The sequence below is a fragment of the Nelusetta ayraudi genome, unplaced genomic scaffold, assembly GCF_046127955.1.
Source record: "Nelusetta ayraudi isolate G7.1 ecotype Tasmania unplaced genomic scaffold, CSIRO-AGI_Nayr_v1 ptg000016l, whole genome shotgun sequence".
NCBI lineage: Eukaryota > Metazoa > Chordata > Actinopteri > Tetraodontiformes > Monacanthidae > Nelusetta > Nelusetta ayraudi.
The window spans coordinates 6,080,209-6,096,691 of NW_027466066.1; the positions used below are offsets into that span (position 1 = coordinate 6,080,209).

The window sequence follows — 16,483 nt, forward strand, 5'->3', positions numbered from 1 at the left end:
CCAGGGATAAAGTAATTTTTGATCCGGCTTCAAAGCCATTTCATCGCTGCCATCTTGTCCGTAGTTATGGCAACTGGAAGCAACGCGACAAACAAACCACTGCTTTACGGCAGTGTCCCATTCAAAACCACCGAACTTTATTTATTTCACCTGGTTTCGAATGGTCTATGAAAACAACGTTTTCATTTTGATTTTTGTAGTTACGTTTTACTATAGTTACTGTGTACATGTCCCCTAGAATAATAATAATAATAATAATAATAATAATAATAATAATAATAATAATAATAATAATAATAATAATAATAATAATAATAATAATAATAATAATAAAAAGTCTCCCTTGAAATAAAGATGTTTAAAATCCTTGCCTTTTAATTGGAGCTAACAAGAAACGAAATCCTAACACGAAAAACTGCGGTAACTGTTATTCCGAATTCGTTTTGATGTCTGTACTTACATTTTAACTTTATTTACACTGTATATACCCCTTAGAATAAAATAGAATGAAAATAATTCACCCCTGAAAAAAGATTTTAATCTTTGCCTTCCGATTCGAGTTAACATGCCACGAAAAGCTGGAAAACAGTTATTAACGACGTAGAATAATTAATAATAGTGATGAAGTCATTAAATGTTTAGAGATATAATTTGAATTTTAATGCTCTTTTTATTTACATTCCAGGCAATGGCAATTGATGGCAGTAAAATAAATGAAGTAGTCCGACACATTGTGAGAAAATTAAGACAAAGTCAAAAACTGCCATCATATAATTATTGCGTTGTGGTGAGATTGCATTTTTGGGGAGGACACACCTTCAACTATAAACAATAGCAACGTCAAAGCGGTAACACACCTCACTTCTGGGCAGGTGTTTATTAAATTTTCTTATTCTCAACCTGCACACGTGAGTGCGCGTACTCGCCGCCGTCGCTGGACTCGAGAGAGCGCCGCTGCGGTTGCAGGGGATTGGCAGATTGACGTCATCGGGACTGACGCAGAGGCGGCAGAGGTAGCGGAGAGGTAGAGCTGGAGAAGCAGCAGCAGCAGCAGCGGCGGCAGCATCCATCCATCACATCCTTCCTTTCTTACAGCAAAACCTCCCGCCTGCGAGGTGTTTTCTCCCAGGGCACCATCCCTGAAAAACACAACGGTAAGCCTCGGCAGACATGTCATAGCTCGCACATCACGGACAGAGATGCGATCGCTTCCGTCCTTCCATGCGCATCCGCCGTTCTCCGTTCGCTTGAGACGTTAGCACAGTTAGCTGTAGGATGCTAATAAACAGGTGCCCCGGTGTCATCGTTTGCTCAACACGGTAGCTCGCTAAATTGCCATAATTATCCAAATTGTTTCTGTTTTGCCGCAAAGGCACTCAAATCGGTGGATGTCTTTGCAGAATATTGTTATTTTTTGTTGACGTTTTTTTAAATGTATGTCGTGCAAAAAAATAAAAAATAAAGACACCGCCGTTTTTGATTTCCCTTTTAGGAAGTGAGAGTGGCTAGGTACACCCTTCCAGCTTCCTGTGTAGATGTCAGACAACACTGCCATATGCAATCATCACACCTCCTGTCAGCTGCCCCACATTGCTGTTCATTCTGCGTTGGCTTGACCTGTTTCAGTGTTTGCTTCCGCATTAAGAGAGCATCATCTAATGCATCACTTTCATAAGTTGTTATGGTCAATCTGTTCAATCACAATAGAGTTCAGAGCGCGTACGATGTCATGTACTTAAATTAAATACCTGACAATGCTTAGGATGACCTCTTTTTGGAGACAAGCACAATTAATCAATCCCAGTAAGTATTTATATCCAAGAGTTAACAGGATGTACTGATAATTATTATAGTTAAAGACATCTTCTATTGAAAAAAAATATGCATTAATTGGTTATGCACCTGCAACTTTCTTGTCAAAAGAAAGTTGAAAAAAAGAGAAAGTTTTCTGGTTTGTCCTTCCCCATCATCCCACCTGCATGCAAAATCTTTGCGTGATGGCATAAACAGTGGCTTGCTCATGTATTGGTGCGACGAGGTCACTATGTAAAAGAAGAGAAAGAGTTGCAGCCAGACTACACACTGTCAGCAACTTGACTGCAGTTTTGCAGAGGAGCGACAGAAAAGGAGGGAATGTAAAACCTTTAATGCTATTATTCTGCTGCTCACTGTGTTGTTTTATGTCTTGCCCCTTCAGTCAAGCAGGAGTGATGCCCGCCATCATGCCTGCCTTTTAACCTAGCCGCACACGGTCTGTTTATTTCCACCTCCACTCTGTTACTCAAATCTCTTTCCCCCTCTTCATTTCTCCATTCTGTCTCTCCTCCTCCCCCTGCTCTCCACTGCCCCAGGGATAAGCAATAAGATGGCCACCTCCTCCTCCGCTCTGGAAGAAGACGAGAGTTTGAAGGGCTGCGAGATCTTCGTGCAGAAGCACAACATCCAGCAGATCCTGAAGGAGTGCATCGTCAACCTCTGCATTGCCAAGCCTGAGCGTCCTATGAAGTTCCTGCGGGAACATTTTGAAAAGCTGGAGAAGGTCGGTGATCCTGTTTGTTTCTGTTATGTGAACTTTTGTGACGCTTGTAATCCTGCGTGAGCCTCAAGTTGTCGAGAAAGATTATATTCTTTTGAATTATATTTATGCTCAATTCAATATGTGAGTGAGTCAGTGCAATTTGCACTGTGCAGGTTGTGAGAGGGATATTTTGTCACTACTCATCATCTTACAAATTATTTGATACTGTAGATGCAGTTTATTTGTTTACATAAGATGAAACACTGATGCTGTATTTGTAAAATGACAGATTCCATCTTGATTGCTAGTATGTGACCTTTCTCCACAATTTGTATTTGTTTACATCACCATATGGGTATTCCCTTTGGCACAGCCTTTATTTTACATGGCATCTACCGAATTCCTGCCATTTAACAAGCAAAGATAACATGGTGTTTAAAAAAAAACGCTTTTATTCCAACAGAGCTCACATTTCTGATCATTTAATTGGACTTTGGAATTGGAATGTGATGACAACGTCTTGATTTTTAGGGAATAAATTTGAAAAAAAGGGATTAGACATCCATTAAACGAAAACAAGCAAACAGAGGGCTGGAGGCCTTTTACTAGAAGAGTGCTAACCAAGTTTATAGCCCAAATGAGGAACATGGAACTCTGTGTAGCTTCTGTGGCCCAATCAGATCTTAATTCTCCCAGCTAGTGCTGTCCTTGACTGGCACCTCTGCTGTATTACGCTAAGCCAAATTTTGCGGTATATTTGCGGTGCACTCGAAGCCGACATTGTTGACGAACCTTCCAAATCCGATTTGTGCTGGAAGTCGTCAGCCCAAATAAAACAGGCCGTCCCAGTATTTCTCCCAAACAGAGGTTCTTTCACAGTGTTCGGCTTTCGCCCAGCACTTTGCTCATGAGTGGATCACAGGATTTGCGCGTCCCAACAATGGGCCCCACTCTCTCGCTCCTGTCCCAAGTAGGTCATGCAGGTATATGAGAGGTGGCACTGCAGCCTGACGGAGGCCTGACGCCGGCCTGCAGTGAGCCGAAGGGCTTCGATAACAAGTCTGTGATTGTGAGGCGGCATCAAATAAAGCTGGGCTGCAGTTCATCCAGCTGATGCCCCGGAGCAAAGTCTCCATCCTCACCGGAGCGACTGACTGCGTAGTGTGTGTGTGTGTGTGTGTGTGTGTGTGTGTGTGTGTGTGTGTGTGTGTGTGTGTGTGTGTGTGTGTGTGTGTGTGTGTGTGTGTGTGTGTGTGTGTGTGAGCATGTGATAATCCTCTGACCTGATCAACCGGTGCTCCTTTTTCAGAGAACTATCAGTGCTATTCTGAGCTACGCTGCCGCCTCACCAGATGGAATGTGTCACAAACCCATTTGATTTGTTTCGCATCTTGGAAAGAGCCGTAGAAAACATCCGGAAATAAAAAAAAAAGGCCCTTAAAAAAAGGAGAAGCTCAGTTCGCGATTGGGCTAAGATAAAATGTCATCTTCAAAACAGACCCGTCAAATTTCTTGGCTACGAGTAGAACCAGTAGATCATAGCTCCAGCTCCAGGTCTGCTGTTGTGTGTCTGAGGAATGGTACTCGATGAGTTGTGGGGGAAAAAAATGCGAAAACTGTGACGCATTAAAAAACTTGCCAAAGCCAGTCGGGAGAAGATGAAAAGCCTCGAATGATGCTGATTGCTCCAGCAGTACACGGGTCACCTGACAACTGATCGGACGGGAGCTCGTCAAGATGGATGTGTTAGAAATGCTTGTTGACGCATTTTTCAAGGTTTTAGAGAGTTCCAGAGGCAAAATGTTGCGTCACAAAATCTCTTGTGTTCCAGTAGACGTCAGCGGCGCAGCTGCGGCTGCCGTCAGCCGACTTCTGATGCTGCATCGAGCGAGCGGCGGCATGAATACTAATGGACACGATAGAGCGCAGCACTGTTGTTGTTGCTGCTGCTGGTGGAGATACAGTGATGCATGCGAGAGGCCCCCGCTCTGCGTCCACGTAGCGTTCGATTGGCCCCGCCCCCCCACCAGCAGCTCCCCTCACCAGTCTGCAGGCTCTGACTCCGGCCTGGAGGAGAGGAGAAAAACTGGGGCCTCCTGCATCTGCGTATTTAATTTCTGCATTATGGTATGTTAGAAAACTTTTAGCAACAATAAAGTATATTTTTGATTAAAGGCCTTATTTATCTAAAGTCCTGGTATCCTGCAAACTTCCTCCTCCTTCAGCATGTAGCAGGTGAATGTATGGGATATTCAGTTGTAGAAAACTTTGATACCACTTAAATTATGAGCGAGTCAAAAAGTTCACAAGAACAGTGGACAAACAAATAAGAACCTGAGGGTCACCTCCAAAACAAAAATACATAATAACCATACCGAAATTAAACAGTAAATTGAAAGGAAAAAAAAAAGTAGTACCAGTAAGTATGATTTAAAAAAAAAATCGATAGGATTTGTCTTGTTGGATTCTAAAATGTATTTTTTGAATATATTTTCTTCACCAGTACAATCCGACGAATAAATCAATTCACCCTTCAGAAATTAGGAAAAGTCAATCCTTTATTTTCTTGGCTCGTATTTTGCGAAAATGTGGAAATCAGTCCTTGTGAGCCTTTAAAGTATTTTGGCCCCTCACTGACCAATCAAGTTTCTTAAAAGCCACGAAAATGCAGCAACATAACAACGACAACAGCGGTCACTACTGACACAACGTTTCCCCTCCATGTTTGTCCCGGTGCGGTGTCCCTCCGCCAGCCGTGTTTGTCAGCGCTCGCCGCCCACCAGAGGCGATAACCGTGGCAACAGCCGGGAGCAGAGACGACGGTCCGTCCTCTCCTCAATGAGCCTCTTTATTCGCACGGCGTCTTCCATCACCCCTCTCATGTGCTCATCCAGTGCCAGTTACATCTCCCGGGGGGGGGGTTGCCCCTTCTTCATATCGGCAGCAGATCACTTACCCGTGTCTCTCTCTCTCTCTCTCTCTCTCCCTCTCTCTCTCTCTCCCCCCCCTCTCTCTGTCTTATCGGGAAAATCTTTTTCTCTTGGTGACGACGTCATCTGCTCCCACAGTGTGTTCTCTGATAGCAGGTAGCTTCCCTCAAGTACACTCTTCTCTTTGTTTCTGACTTTGCCTCTCTCTCTTCTTCTTTCTCCCCGTCTTTATTTCTCTCTATTTTTTCCTTCTTTAGATTTTCGGCCCTCTTCTCCTTTAATCATTCCTTCCTCGGTTCGTGTCACTCACCCGACCTCCCTTCCTTCCCATCCTGCTTCCTCTTTTGGTCTTTCCTCCCTCTGTTTTGAATTTCTCAATCTGCGCTGCTCACGCACGGGCGTTAACGTGAGAACCGGCTAAATCGCTCTTAAAATACCATAAACTACCATGGCGACAACTTAACAGCTGAATCATCACCGTGGACAGTTTGTACAATTTCATTTTCTTTATAGTAACATGCTGCTGCTCCTCGGCTGAATCCCTGAATGTGTGAATAACAGTCAGCAGTCTTTATTTCCACCTTAATCTCCAACAGTTCAGCTTGCTTTCTAATTGAAAGGATGAATGAATATGAAAGGTTTATTTTTGTTTACAGGGTAAATTTATGCAATCTTGTGCAATCAACTGACAAAAAAATGAAAAAGAACCTTCCAAAATAAATTTGCACATTATATACACTCGAAATAAAAAATAAAACAACTCTGTCAGGGAAAAAAGGAGTAGGCTGAAGCTGGAGCTCATTCTTGCTTATTCTATGCAGTCCATAAGATTACCCGGATTATTAGTTATACAAAATCAAAAAGGAAAAAAAAAGAAACACAACAAAACTAAATATGCTTTCCATTATTCTTCATAATGAAAGGCTTAATAACCTCTCAATTTGGCACAATAAGGTCTTGAAAGTTATCAGTCATTATGGCAAATATGATTACAGTTCATCCGCAGTGTTATTCAGACAATAATAATGAAGCAGAAGAAACATTTCTTCCGCACATGGCGCATTGTTGTGTTCGTGTCCATAATTAAAAGTCAGCTGGACAGCGTTTGTGCAACAGGCGGCACCAGCTTGAGCGCGATGGTGGATTTCGTCGCCCACTAATTTCAAGCCGGCAGCTGCCGCCGCTTATGTTTTATTGAATCTGGGAAAATGTGCGTCTTCACAAGGCTGTGCAGGATTTTTCCCATCATTTCAGAGGCAGCCTGAGCCTTGCCATCGGATGAGCCTCTGTCAGCTCTTCTCTCTGCATGAGAGCATTTCTGATGACTTCACCGCCGTCTCCCCCTTCTTCATCGCTTCAGCTTTTTCCGCCACACTTTGATCAGCACGCGCCGCAACCGCCCCGGCACTCGCGGCCAAATGCTCGCGACAGCCGTCACTCCTCGACTCCATCTGCATACAGTTCGTGCTGTACTTGGACGTGATTGGAAGCGTCATGTTCTGCTTGCAACGTGCCTCGGCGCTGATCTGTGATCTCAGGCTAAACTCAGGACTCAAAAAGCTGCAAAAAGCTTCTTTGTTCTTCTTGATATCACAGCCTGAAAATATTATCCATGATTGCTTTCCTTTTGCTTTGTGCTTCACAAGCCGGACTGCACATTTTCTAAATTCTCTTGCTTAGAGAGGTGAGACAAAACAGTGGACAAACCTGCATCATCATCTGTTCTACATCATTTCAGCAAGACCAATCAGATTTGTTACTGCCAGTTAAGTCAAATAACACGACTCAAGGCTTCCCATTGGGGTAAGGGTGAATGGCCTCAATGTCAGTGCCTCGTGGTCAACCACCACCCACCACAGTGTTAGATCAATCTCCAAGCATCATGACAGCCCACAGTAGCGTCTTTTGTGTTCTTCTCAAAACATCATCCTGGTGGTGCAGTGGTTAGCACCGTCTCTCCGGCCCTCTGGCTGCTTCCCATAGTCCAAATATGGACAGGTTGGACTGAATTGTCTGTGTGCGAGTGCCAAGTGTGAATGGTCGTTTGTCTTTCTATGTGTCCCCGCGATAAACGGGCGACTTGTCAAGGGTGTAACCCAGCAACCTTCGCCCCAAAGACAGCTAGAATTGGCACTAGCTAAGCCTCGCGACCCTGAGTGTAGCAGAGGTGGCAAGAAGATTGATGCACGCCATTCAGGTCTGATGGAACGACTGCTACTGCAGCATCCATTCTAATCTCTTCAGCAGTCCTTGGTTTTCTGTCACTCACTCTGTTCTTCAGCTTTTTACAGCTGCATTTAGAGCAGCAGCTACGTCTTCGTTTGGTCCCAGCAAACACCAATGGATATGAAATCTGAAGACAAATTGAAATCGCTTTCTATGGGAGACGTCTTACCCCCAATTTACCCCAGAGGCGTCTGCGGCACATTTGCGGCTCCGCAGCAGACTATTAAAGTCCATCAAAGTCAGTGTGCAAGTTCAAACCAGGCGTGGTGCGTTTCAGAAGCGTCGCAGAAGCGTCAAACCGCGCCGCCCTTGTAAAAAGTTTTTCTATGTGCTGTATTTTACTGTGAAACGTCAACGTGACGTATCAGCTTCAACACTGTTCAGTTCGGCTGTCAAAACATGAAGCAGATTTCACTTTAAATCTGAAACTATGATGAACAAAATGCAGGTAAACTTTAGATAAATGCATTTTGTATCATTCGCGCACGCACCACAGACGCACCGCAGACGCTTTTGGTGGAAATTGGGGGTTTAGGTGGCTGATGGAGATTTTTCATTGCCTCACCTTCTAGATGTGGTTAGCGTCACAACCCAAGATCAAATTCGCCGAAACCGACTCTCACCGCGTGTGGTTGTCTGTGTGCGCCGGTGTCGGTACGTGTTGTTCAGACACGCACAATGCTCCCTGTGTTCTTTCCCCTTGCAGGTCTGTCATAAGTTTACGTCTCATGCATCACCGCCGGCCTGTTAGCGCGTCTCACTTTGATCCTTCCTTTATCTCATCTTTGTTCCCCCCGAAGGACATCGGCACAAGTTTCGTACCGTCCGACGGCGCTTCCCTCAACATCGCGAATCACACAGCAAACCTTAATCCTGCTGCGTCGGCTCCCTGAAGGAGGCCATCACTTTTCATTATGGGAGCGTCCCCGCGACTCAGCCAGTCACTCATCTGCCCGTAAGATGAGAAGCTCCCCTTTGCTGCCAAGCGCTCAGCTGTCAGCGCGACCTATCATAACAAATCCGGCGTTGCTTTAAAGGGCTCTGATTGACAATTTGTCAGAAGGTGTGACTGCTTGTTGAAAGCCTCTCAGGGGCTTGGAGCAGTTTAAATGCTTTACTGCATTTTCTCTAATTTGGCTCCGTCTTTCTTTCGTTCTGCTACCTGACCGTGCTTATGAAGTGTGCATCTCAGTACAAACAGCAGCAGAAGGTTTACAAAAATGAACATTCACGCGCAGGCTTTTCTTTCTTTCTTTTTTTTTTTTTTTATCAAAACAGCATAATTACCATCTCCATCTGTTTGTCATCGCTGCCTTGCACATAGCTGCAGATTCTGTCAAATCACCCAGGGCCTCACGCAGTGACCCGGGCGTAAAACCCACCGTGGGCCCCCTCCTCAGGTGAAGATGGGACCAGTTTCCCCTTGGTGGTCCTCTTTTGTGCTCTGTCATTGGGCCGTTTTATGCCGCCTCCCTCCCAAACTAATCTGCAATCAGCGTGGGAGAAAAGGTGTCAGGTGTTACGTTAACTAACTTTTTTTAGTGCAGAAACCAAATAGGTGGGCCTGGAAGTTTGTAAGCTCGGACCTGTGTAGCAATTGTTACGTTACAGAGCATGAATTAGTGAATCGGTTCGGTAGCCTCAGCTATTTTGGATCTATTATCACATTGTGCAATATAACCAATCAGGTGTTCCTTTTTTAAATATGAAATACCACCGACAAGCTTAGGCGAGAGTTCCTGCACAATACCGCATTAAGATAAGCAGCGTGATTGTACGACTGTGGCAGTGCAGAGAGAGTAAACACAATTTACTTGGCAGGAGGTCAGAGCTCCGCATTCACACTCACTTCCAATACAGTGTGAAACCTTCTGTCCATTGTGGAGCTGGAAATGGTGTGGAACAAAGTGTTGAGCGGACCTGTGGCCTCGGCCGCGGTTCGGCTCTAAACGCTTCATTACCTGTGCAGGCAACGGGTGTGCGCGTGTGTTTGTGCTGCACCTCACAGTGTGAGGTTCACCTGAGCGCTTTCAGTCCCATCGGTGAAGAAGAAGAAGGTGTGCGTCACCTGTCGAGGTCTGCAGAAGGTAACTTCCTGCCTTCCCCGCCCCTCCTCTGCTGCTCTCTGCTTTGTCTTATCACAGACGTGAGCTTTATTCAGAAGCTTTTGATTTGGCGAGGCTGTCACTTCCCTGCGATTAGCTCAGTTCTTCGCTTGCTGAACATAATGGGCGGTGCGGGTCATTTAATTATGGTTAGTCACGGCCGCCAGGATCGGAATTAGTCATGACTTTTGTTCTTTGCCGTCTGGTGCAAATTGGTTGACAGTACGAACAAAAAGAAGGAAAAAAAAAAGGGTCCGTGCCACATCATGGGTGATTCATCTGCGGTAAATGAGTTGAAATTGGTGCATGTATGATTTCCTGCCTCTTTATTATCTGCTCAGATTCAACGCAGAGGCTCCTTTGTCGGATTCTGCTCCCTTTCCACTGTCCTCTGTTTCGCTCCGTCCTGTCCTGTCCTCCCTCCCTGGCACCCGGCCGCACACAGTGACGCAGAGCAGACACACTCTGCAATGTTAAATGTTTAAAATCGTCTACGCATGTCAGGAGGAGTTGCTGCTTGCGTAAGTCTGGCATCACCAGGGCGATCTACGTCAGAGTAAACAGGACAGCCTCCCGATGTTTGGCCGACTAATGAAGCATTCCGATCGCGTTTCTGATGCGCCGCCAGCTCCTCTGATCTGACTCTCCTGACAATGTCTGCAGTTCAGGGATGGGAGAGGCCTCAGAGAGATATTGGCATCCAAAAGTTCAGTTCAGTTCACTTCAACTTTATTGTCATTACCATGTACACGTACAAGGTAACAAAATGCCGTTTAGCATCTAACTAGAAGTGCAAAACAATAATTTGCAGTTGATATATACAGGTATACTACACACAAATTGACATCTCAAGCAGTTCCTTGTTGGAACTTTGCCGATTAAGATATTCAGCTTATTAAAACCACAAACCCACAAACTAGAGTTTTTGAATTTGAGTTTTTTTTAAGCTGCAAGACCTGATCAGCAAAATCCAAAGGAATAAAAACGTGAAATATATTGATTTGCATATTATTTGTTTATATAATATGTCAAACTCACCTTTTAAGTTTAATTGCAGAAATACAACAACCTTTTCAGGATATTCCAATTTTCTGGGTAGAACCTGCACACAGATTTGGTGCTATGAACATTCTATACACTTAGATGTGATATATAGGTTCTATGGATGGATATAGACACAATGTACAGAATATGTAAACGAGTATACAGATCTAAGTGTGTGAACATATACGAGTTAAATTATATTATACATGTTATACAGATTGATAGCAGATTGGGGTGATACGAGCAAATGATACCATCAAAAGACATCCAGCATCAGTCAGACTGGAGTGGGAGCCGGGAGGAGTCAGAGTGCCCGAGCTCTCGGGCACTCTGAGAGACAAAGAGCTCGCTTGACGCCTGACCGTCTGACCTGAAAGTGGAGCGCGTGGGTGGAGCCTGAGATCAGCAGGGAGCGAGAAGGACACCGCACGACGCCGGTGCATCCTGATGGGAGCTTTTAGAGCCCTACACACACACACACACACACGCACATACACACACACAAGGACACAGGCCCAGAACAGAAGTCTGTAGCTGCGTTTTCATTACCCGTAGAATTGAGCAAAACCTAAATATCGCAAAAAAAAAGGATTTTGCGAAAAATTGTAATGGAAAGATTGAGTTGAGGACAAGTGATTTTTCACTGTAAAATGAATCGCTGTATGTGTGTGTGTGTGCGGATAGTTAGCGACCTTTCACACACACACACACACACACACACACACACACACACACACACACACATTGTTTGGCCCAGAATGGAAGTCTGTGTTGAGGACAGATGATTCTTCGCTGTAAAATGAATCGCTGTGTGTGTGTGTGTGTGTGTGTGTGTGTGTGTGTGTGTGTGCGCGCGAAAGGTAGCTGCGCGGCTCCAACTATCCGTGATGCTCGCAGTGCCCTGTCGTCATAGTGACAGTGATGGGAAGGCTTGTCGGGTGAGGGAGGGGAGTTCGGGGGGGTGAGAGGAGCCTGCTCACTGTGCCACCTGATTGTAAGTGTGTTTCTGCCAACGATGGAGAGAGAGAGAGAGGGAGGAAGGGAGAGAGAGGGAGGCTGTGGAGCAGGAAGGGAGGGAGAGCGAGAGCTGCGCAGGAGCGACGGAGCTGTTTTTGTTTTTTTTTGTTTTTTTGTCATCCTCTCGCTGTGATCAGTGTTTTCATCAGTCGCCTTGTTATCTCTCGCCGCTGCTGCTGCTGCTGCTGCTGCTGCTGCTGCTGCTGCGGAGACGAGCCTCGTCTCTGTGGCTCCGGTCGGCTCTGCTCGCCCTCACGCGTGCACGTTGCAGCGAGCCAGGCTGTCAGAAGCGTTTAGGATGAGGGAGGTGAACATTGACTCGCCGCGACCAGCCACCCGCTGCCTCTGACAGGTGGAGGGACGGACAGGAGGCCTCGCCGAGCGGCCCCTCATGGTAAATATGCTTCTTACTAACCCTGCAGCTCAGCGGTGTGCCGCGCCTGATTGCCGACGTGGCCGCCACAGCGCGTCGACTGAGGTGTTATAGTGTAGTAGCTGCACCCCCCCCCCCCCCCCCAAACCCCTCCCCTTCCCTCTCCCGCCACCTGCAGTCTGCCCTTGCGCCTTTCCTCGAGGTTGTGTGCAGAACGTCTCTGCTGCTGGCTGCCTTCCCTCGGGCAGCGGCGGTGCTGCGTAAGCAGGACGCTTTGTGTTTGCGTTTGTGCGTGCGTGCGTGCGTGTGTGTGTGTGTGTGCGTGAGAGAGATCTGCGGCATCGCACCGTTCCCGGCACTGTCGTAACTGTTGCGAGCGAAACTTCTCAGCGGTGGCGGCGGATGTGACAAGTTTGAGAAGAACAGATGAAGCATCATTGAACAGAAGGACGTCGAGGTGGCGGAAGTCCTGCTGCAAAGACCCTGCTCATCCTCATGACACCGGGTGCCTCAGTGGCCGACAGTTCTTAGCCCGCATTTTTCCTTAAAGGTTGAGTCTGTCACTTGTCTTTCTACAGCCAAAATAGTGTTGATCAGTAGTTGTAGATCAGATGGTGTAGATGCAGAGCTGCAGTGGATCAACTGGAACCTCAACGTCAACTTCCTCCTCCTTCTATGTTAGAATTCAGGCGATGTGCATCCTGACTGTTTTTCCCACCTGATAGAAAAGTGGGATGAACAACTCACAGACTTTGTGTTACCATCAACCCCCAGGCTGCAAACTGTCGTTTTGTTGTCCTCTCTATTCCTCCTCAACAAGTGGCGCTTTTGAGGCAGGCGGGTGAACTTGTTACTGTAGCAAAACTATGTGGCGGTGGATAATAACGCCGCCAGACCGCGCTGTTAGCCGCGCCGGTGCACTCGCACAAAGCGAGCCAACGCGCAGTCGTGCACGGAGCGGAGCGCGCGGTGCCAAGAGCCGGGGGGTGGAGGAGGGGGGCAGGGGGTGGGGGGCGGGGGGCGCACGGTTCGGTCCTCGGGCGAGCTGCATGCATTGTCCGTACTAAACGTGTATTAAACGAAGCGCGTGATCAATAATTCATCGCCTGCGGGGTTCGGCAGCCGCAAAGCAGCCCCAGACTGCTGGAGGCGCCTCGACTCCTCCTGGCGTCTCCTCGGCCTCGGTTTTGGTTCTCCGGAAAGCAGCAGGCTACCTGTCCTCACCTTCTCCTCTCTGCATAGAGCACGTATGAATGTTTGATGACCACCTGACAACACAGCGACAAGACTCCGTCAGAATTGGGACTAGGGCTACAACTAACCGTTATCTTTGTTGTCGACTCATCAATTGATTGTGTTTTCAATTTGTCGATTAGTCGATTAGTCAGGATTATCTTCTCTATTTTCAAAAATGTATTATGTTCTTGCGTCATAGGCTGATTATTTAACAAATAAGCCTGTAATTATTTCAAACCTAACTACCAAATATCTATACTCAACGTTATTTGTGAACTTCTCTTGGTTCACTGAAGCCGTTCTTCTTCTCTGTTTTTGCAGGATGTCAACAACGGCCGACACTGCCACCCTCAGTACTGCACTGCAGGTGCAAATGAGCGTGTAGTGGCCCGGAGTGTGATTTTGTCTTTCAGCAATTTACAATAACGATGACATGACTCGCCGATGCTTCAATTTTCGGCTCAACGAATTTATGCTGTGGACGTAATCGATTACGTCGACTAATCGTTGCAGCCCTAATTGGGACACGGCCGTAGTGCATTTTCTCTTCTTCCACTTAATAATTTCTGTGCTGGTAAAGAATCCACGTGTCGCTCTTCAGAGGTTTTTGTCAGGCTGCCTTCTTGTAACCGGGGCTGACGTCAGAGTCGGATGATCTTCCCTGAAGAAGACACACAATTGTTTTGTCTGTCCTCGTAGGGGCTTCGCCCGGAGGGTAAAACGCTCGCCCTATAATGTCCTCCTCTGTGCTTTTTTTTTTTTTGTTTGTGTGTGCAGGAAGAATGCAAGCAGATCATGGCACGTCAGAAGTCTAACAGCCAGTCGGACTCGCACGATGACGAGGTCTCTCCCCCGCCGCCCAACCCCGTGGTCAAGGCCAGGCGCCGCAGGGGAGGGGTCAGCGCCGAGGTCTACACCGAGGAGGACGCTGTCAGCTACGTGCGCAAGGTCAGCATCTCGTGATGGATGCGTCCGTGGACGCGTTAGACCAGGGACCACCAACCTTTTTCAACCCGAGAGCTACTTCATTGGTTCTGAGTCATATGAAGGGCAACCAGTTAGCTACACTCAACTGAAATAACAGACTTTCTCAGTTGTAGATTACATTGTAGATTGTCACTCAAGGAATCAAAACTATGAATGAGCACATATGGGATATGCATTAAACAAAAAAGTGCAAAAAATTTAGCCAACCTTCACATGGAATGTATAACATCCACATAGCTTGGTCATATATTTGATTTCTTCAGTGTGTATCTACAGTGTAGAAAGTAGCAAAGACAAAGAAGAAACAAGTGTGTCCAAACTTTTGACTGGTAGTGTATATTAAACTAATGTAAAAAAAAAACCCAAAAAACAAATGAAGACAACGAGCTCATCAGCCAACGTTGTGGATGTTGACAACTGCACAATTATCTTGACAAGTTGCAGAAAATGAACCGTGATCTGAAAGAGGAAAGAGTTCTTCTTTTCCCCCAGTGTGCAATCTCTGCAATCTTTGTGTAATGTGTCAACTGATTTTTCATGCAAATTATTCAGATGACGAATCGCATGGACTGTCCACACTATGAGCTCATCCTTCGCAGGCCCACATCTAAAATATGTACAGTACACCTAATATACAGTCTCTAAAACAGCCGACCAATTAAAAAGGCAACAGTGTTTACGGCTTGTTAGTTCTGTTGACACCCGGCAACGTCCTCTATTTACACTTTTTTTCCCATCAGTGATTAATTAATAAAAGGGGACACGTCACCGACTACACACTGTTTATGAGTCGACTGCTGGTCTGATGTTTAGCACAGATGGCAGCTTGTGAATTAATGCCAACCAGGCTGGCACAGAGTGTTTGTCATCACGGACTGTGCCGATAGAGAAATATCTCAGCGCTGAGCTGAAACATGCATTAGGTTACCCTGGTGCTTGGAGGTTACAGAGTACATGCACATGAGAAATCTATTCAGAAAAGATAAAAAACAAAATGTCCTTCTAAGATGCCTGGAGGGCGTCTCGCGTTCCCCCTCCGTCTCTCTTTGAATTTGATTATTTTGAAGAGGAAAATACTTCAGATGTAAACCGTTTTCTCTTTCATCACGCTGCCCTGCAGTGATGTTCCTGACCTGGACTTTTTTTTTTTTTTTTGCCATGCTCTCTTACCGACCGTCGAAAACTAATTAGAATGATCTGCTCTCCAAAAAAAAAACCCCAAAAAACGCCAGATAGAGTGAAATGAGGTTGTGTAATATACCGTATCCTCATTGCAAAAATAATGCAATTCTTAATAAAAGTTTGTTGTGAAAGTTATTAAATTGGGCCGTTACAAATAGCTGCATATCCAAGCACGGTAATCATATTACTGCGTTAAAAAATACTTGAAATGTACATACAATAGAAAAAAGCAAAGTTGGTTGTGATTAAACTATGAACATTATAGTTTCTCAACAAATGCTGCAGTATGCACATTGTTTGTCTGTCGGTTGCTTTTCCTTCTCCCCCGTCAGCTGTGCAGCACATCGGCTACAAAGATTGCAGGACTTGTTGCTTGATATCGTCGAATCTCAACACCGAGACATTTTTGTCGCCATGCCTTTTGCCAAATTATCTTATGAATGTAACAAAAGAAACGGAAACAATCACAATGCTTGCAGCTCAGCGCTGAACATCATACATCAACATCATAGATAACACCCCCACCAAAAAAAAAAAAAACACAAAAAATAATAGTAATTGCAGATGGCTCCATGCATATTTGACAACAGCTTGACAATTCATTCACTGTCACTCTTCATTTGTTCCCCTTAAAGTTCAGCTTCCAGGCCGAAGCCGCCGCTCTTTTCTCCCTCTGTCCACTCAGCAGTATGATTTTTGCATGTGTGTGTGTGTGTGTGTGATGTGGTCTGCGTGCACACTGCACCCGCTGCTGCATGGTCGTCTTCATGTGGAGACATCTGCTGCTCTGGCGTAATTACAGCCTGCCCCCTCCCACCCGTCTCCCTCTGCTCCGCCCACCCCGCTGTCCGCATACTTTTTAGCG

General features: G+C 45.9%; 1 protein-coding gene across 2 annotated transcripts in view; it reads left to right on the plus strand.

The window, feature by feature from the left end:
- The first annotated feature begins 940 nt into the window (after positions 1–940).
- Positions 941–16,483, plus strand: part of prkar1b (protein kinase, cAMP-dependent, regulatory, type I, beta) — a 59,013-nt gene continuing 43,470 nt past the window's right edge. The window contains exons 1-3 of one of the 2 annotated variants that reach the window (XM_076024224.1): positions 941–1,154; positions 2,352–2,539; positions 14,227–14,397. In XM_076024224.1, the coding sequence (XP_075880339.1) occupies positions 2,366–2,539; positions 14,227–14,397 (345 nt within the window). In that variant the 5' untranslated portion in view covers positions 941–1,154; positions 2,352–2,365. Of the gene's footprint in view, positions 1,155–2,351; positions 2,540–11,981; positions 12,235–14,226; positions 14,398–16,483 lie in introns of those variants that run through there. The other variant, XM_076024225.1, reaches the window with a different exon arrangement.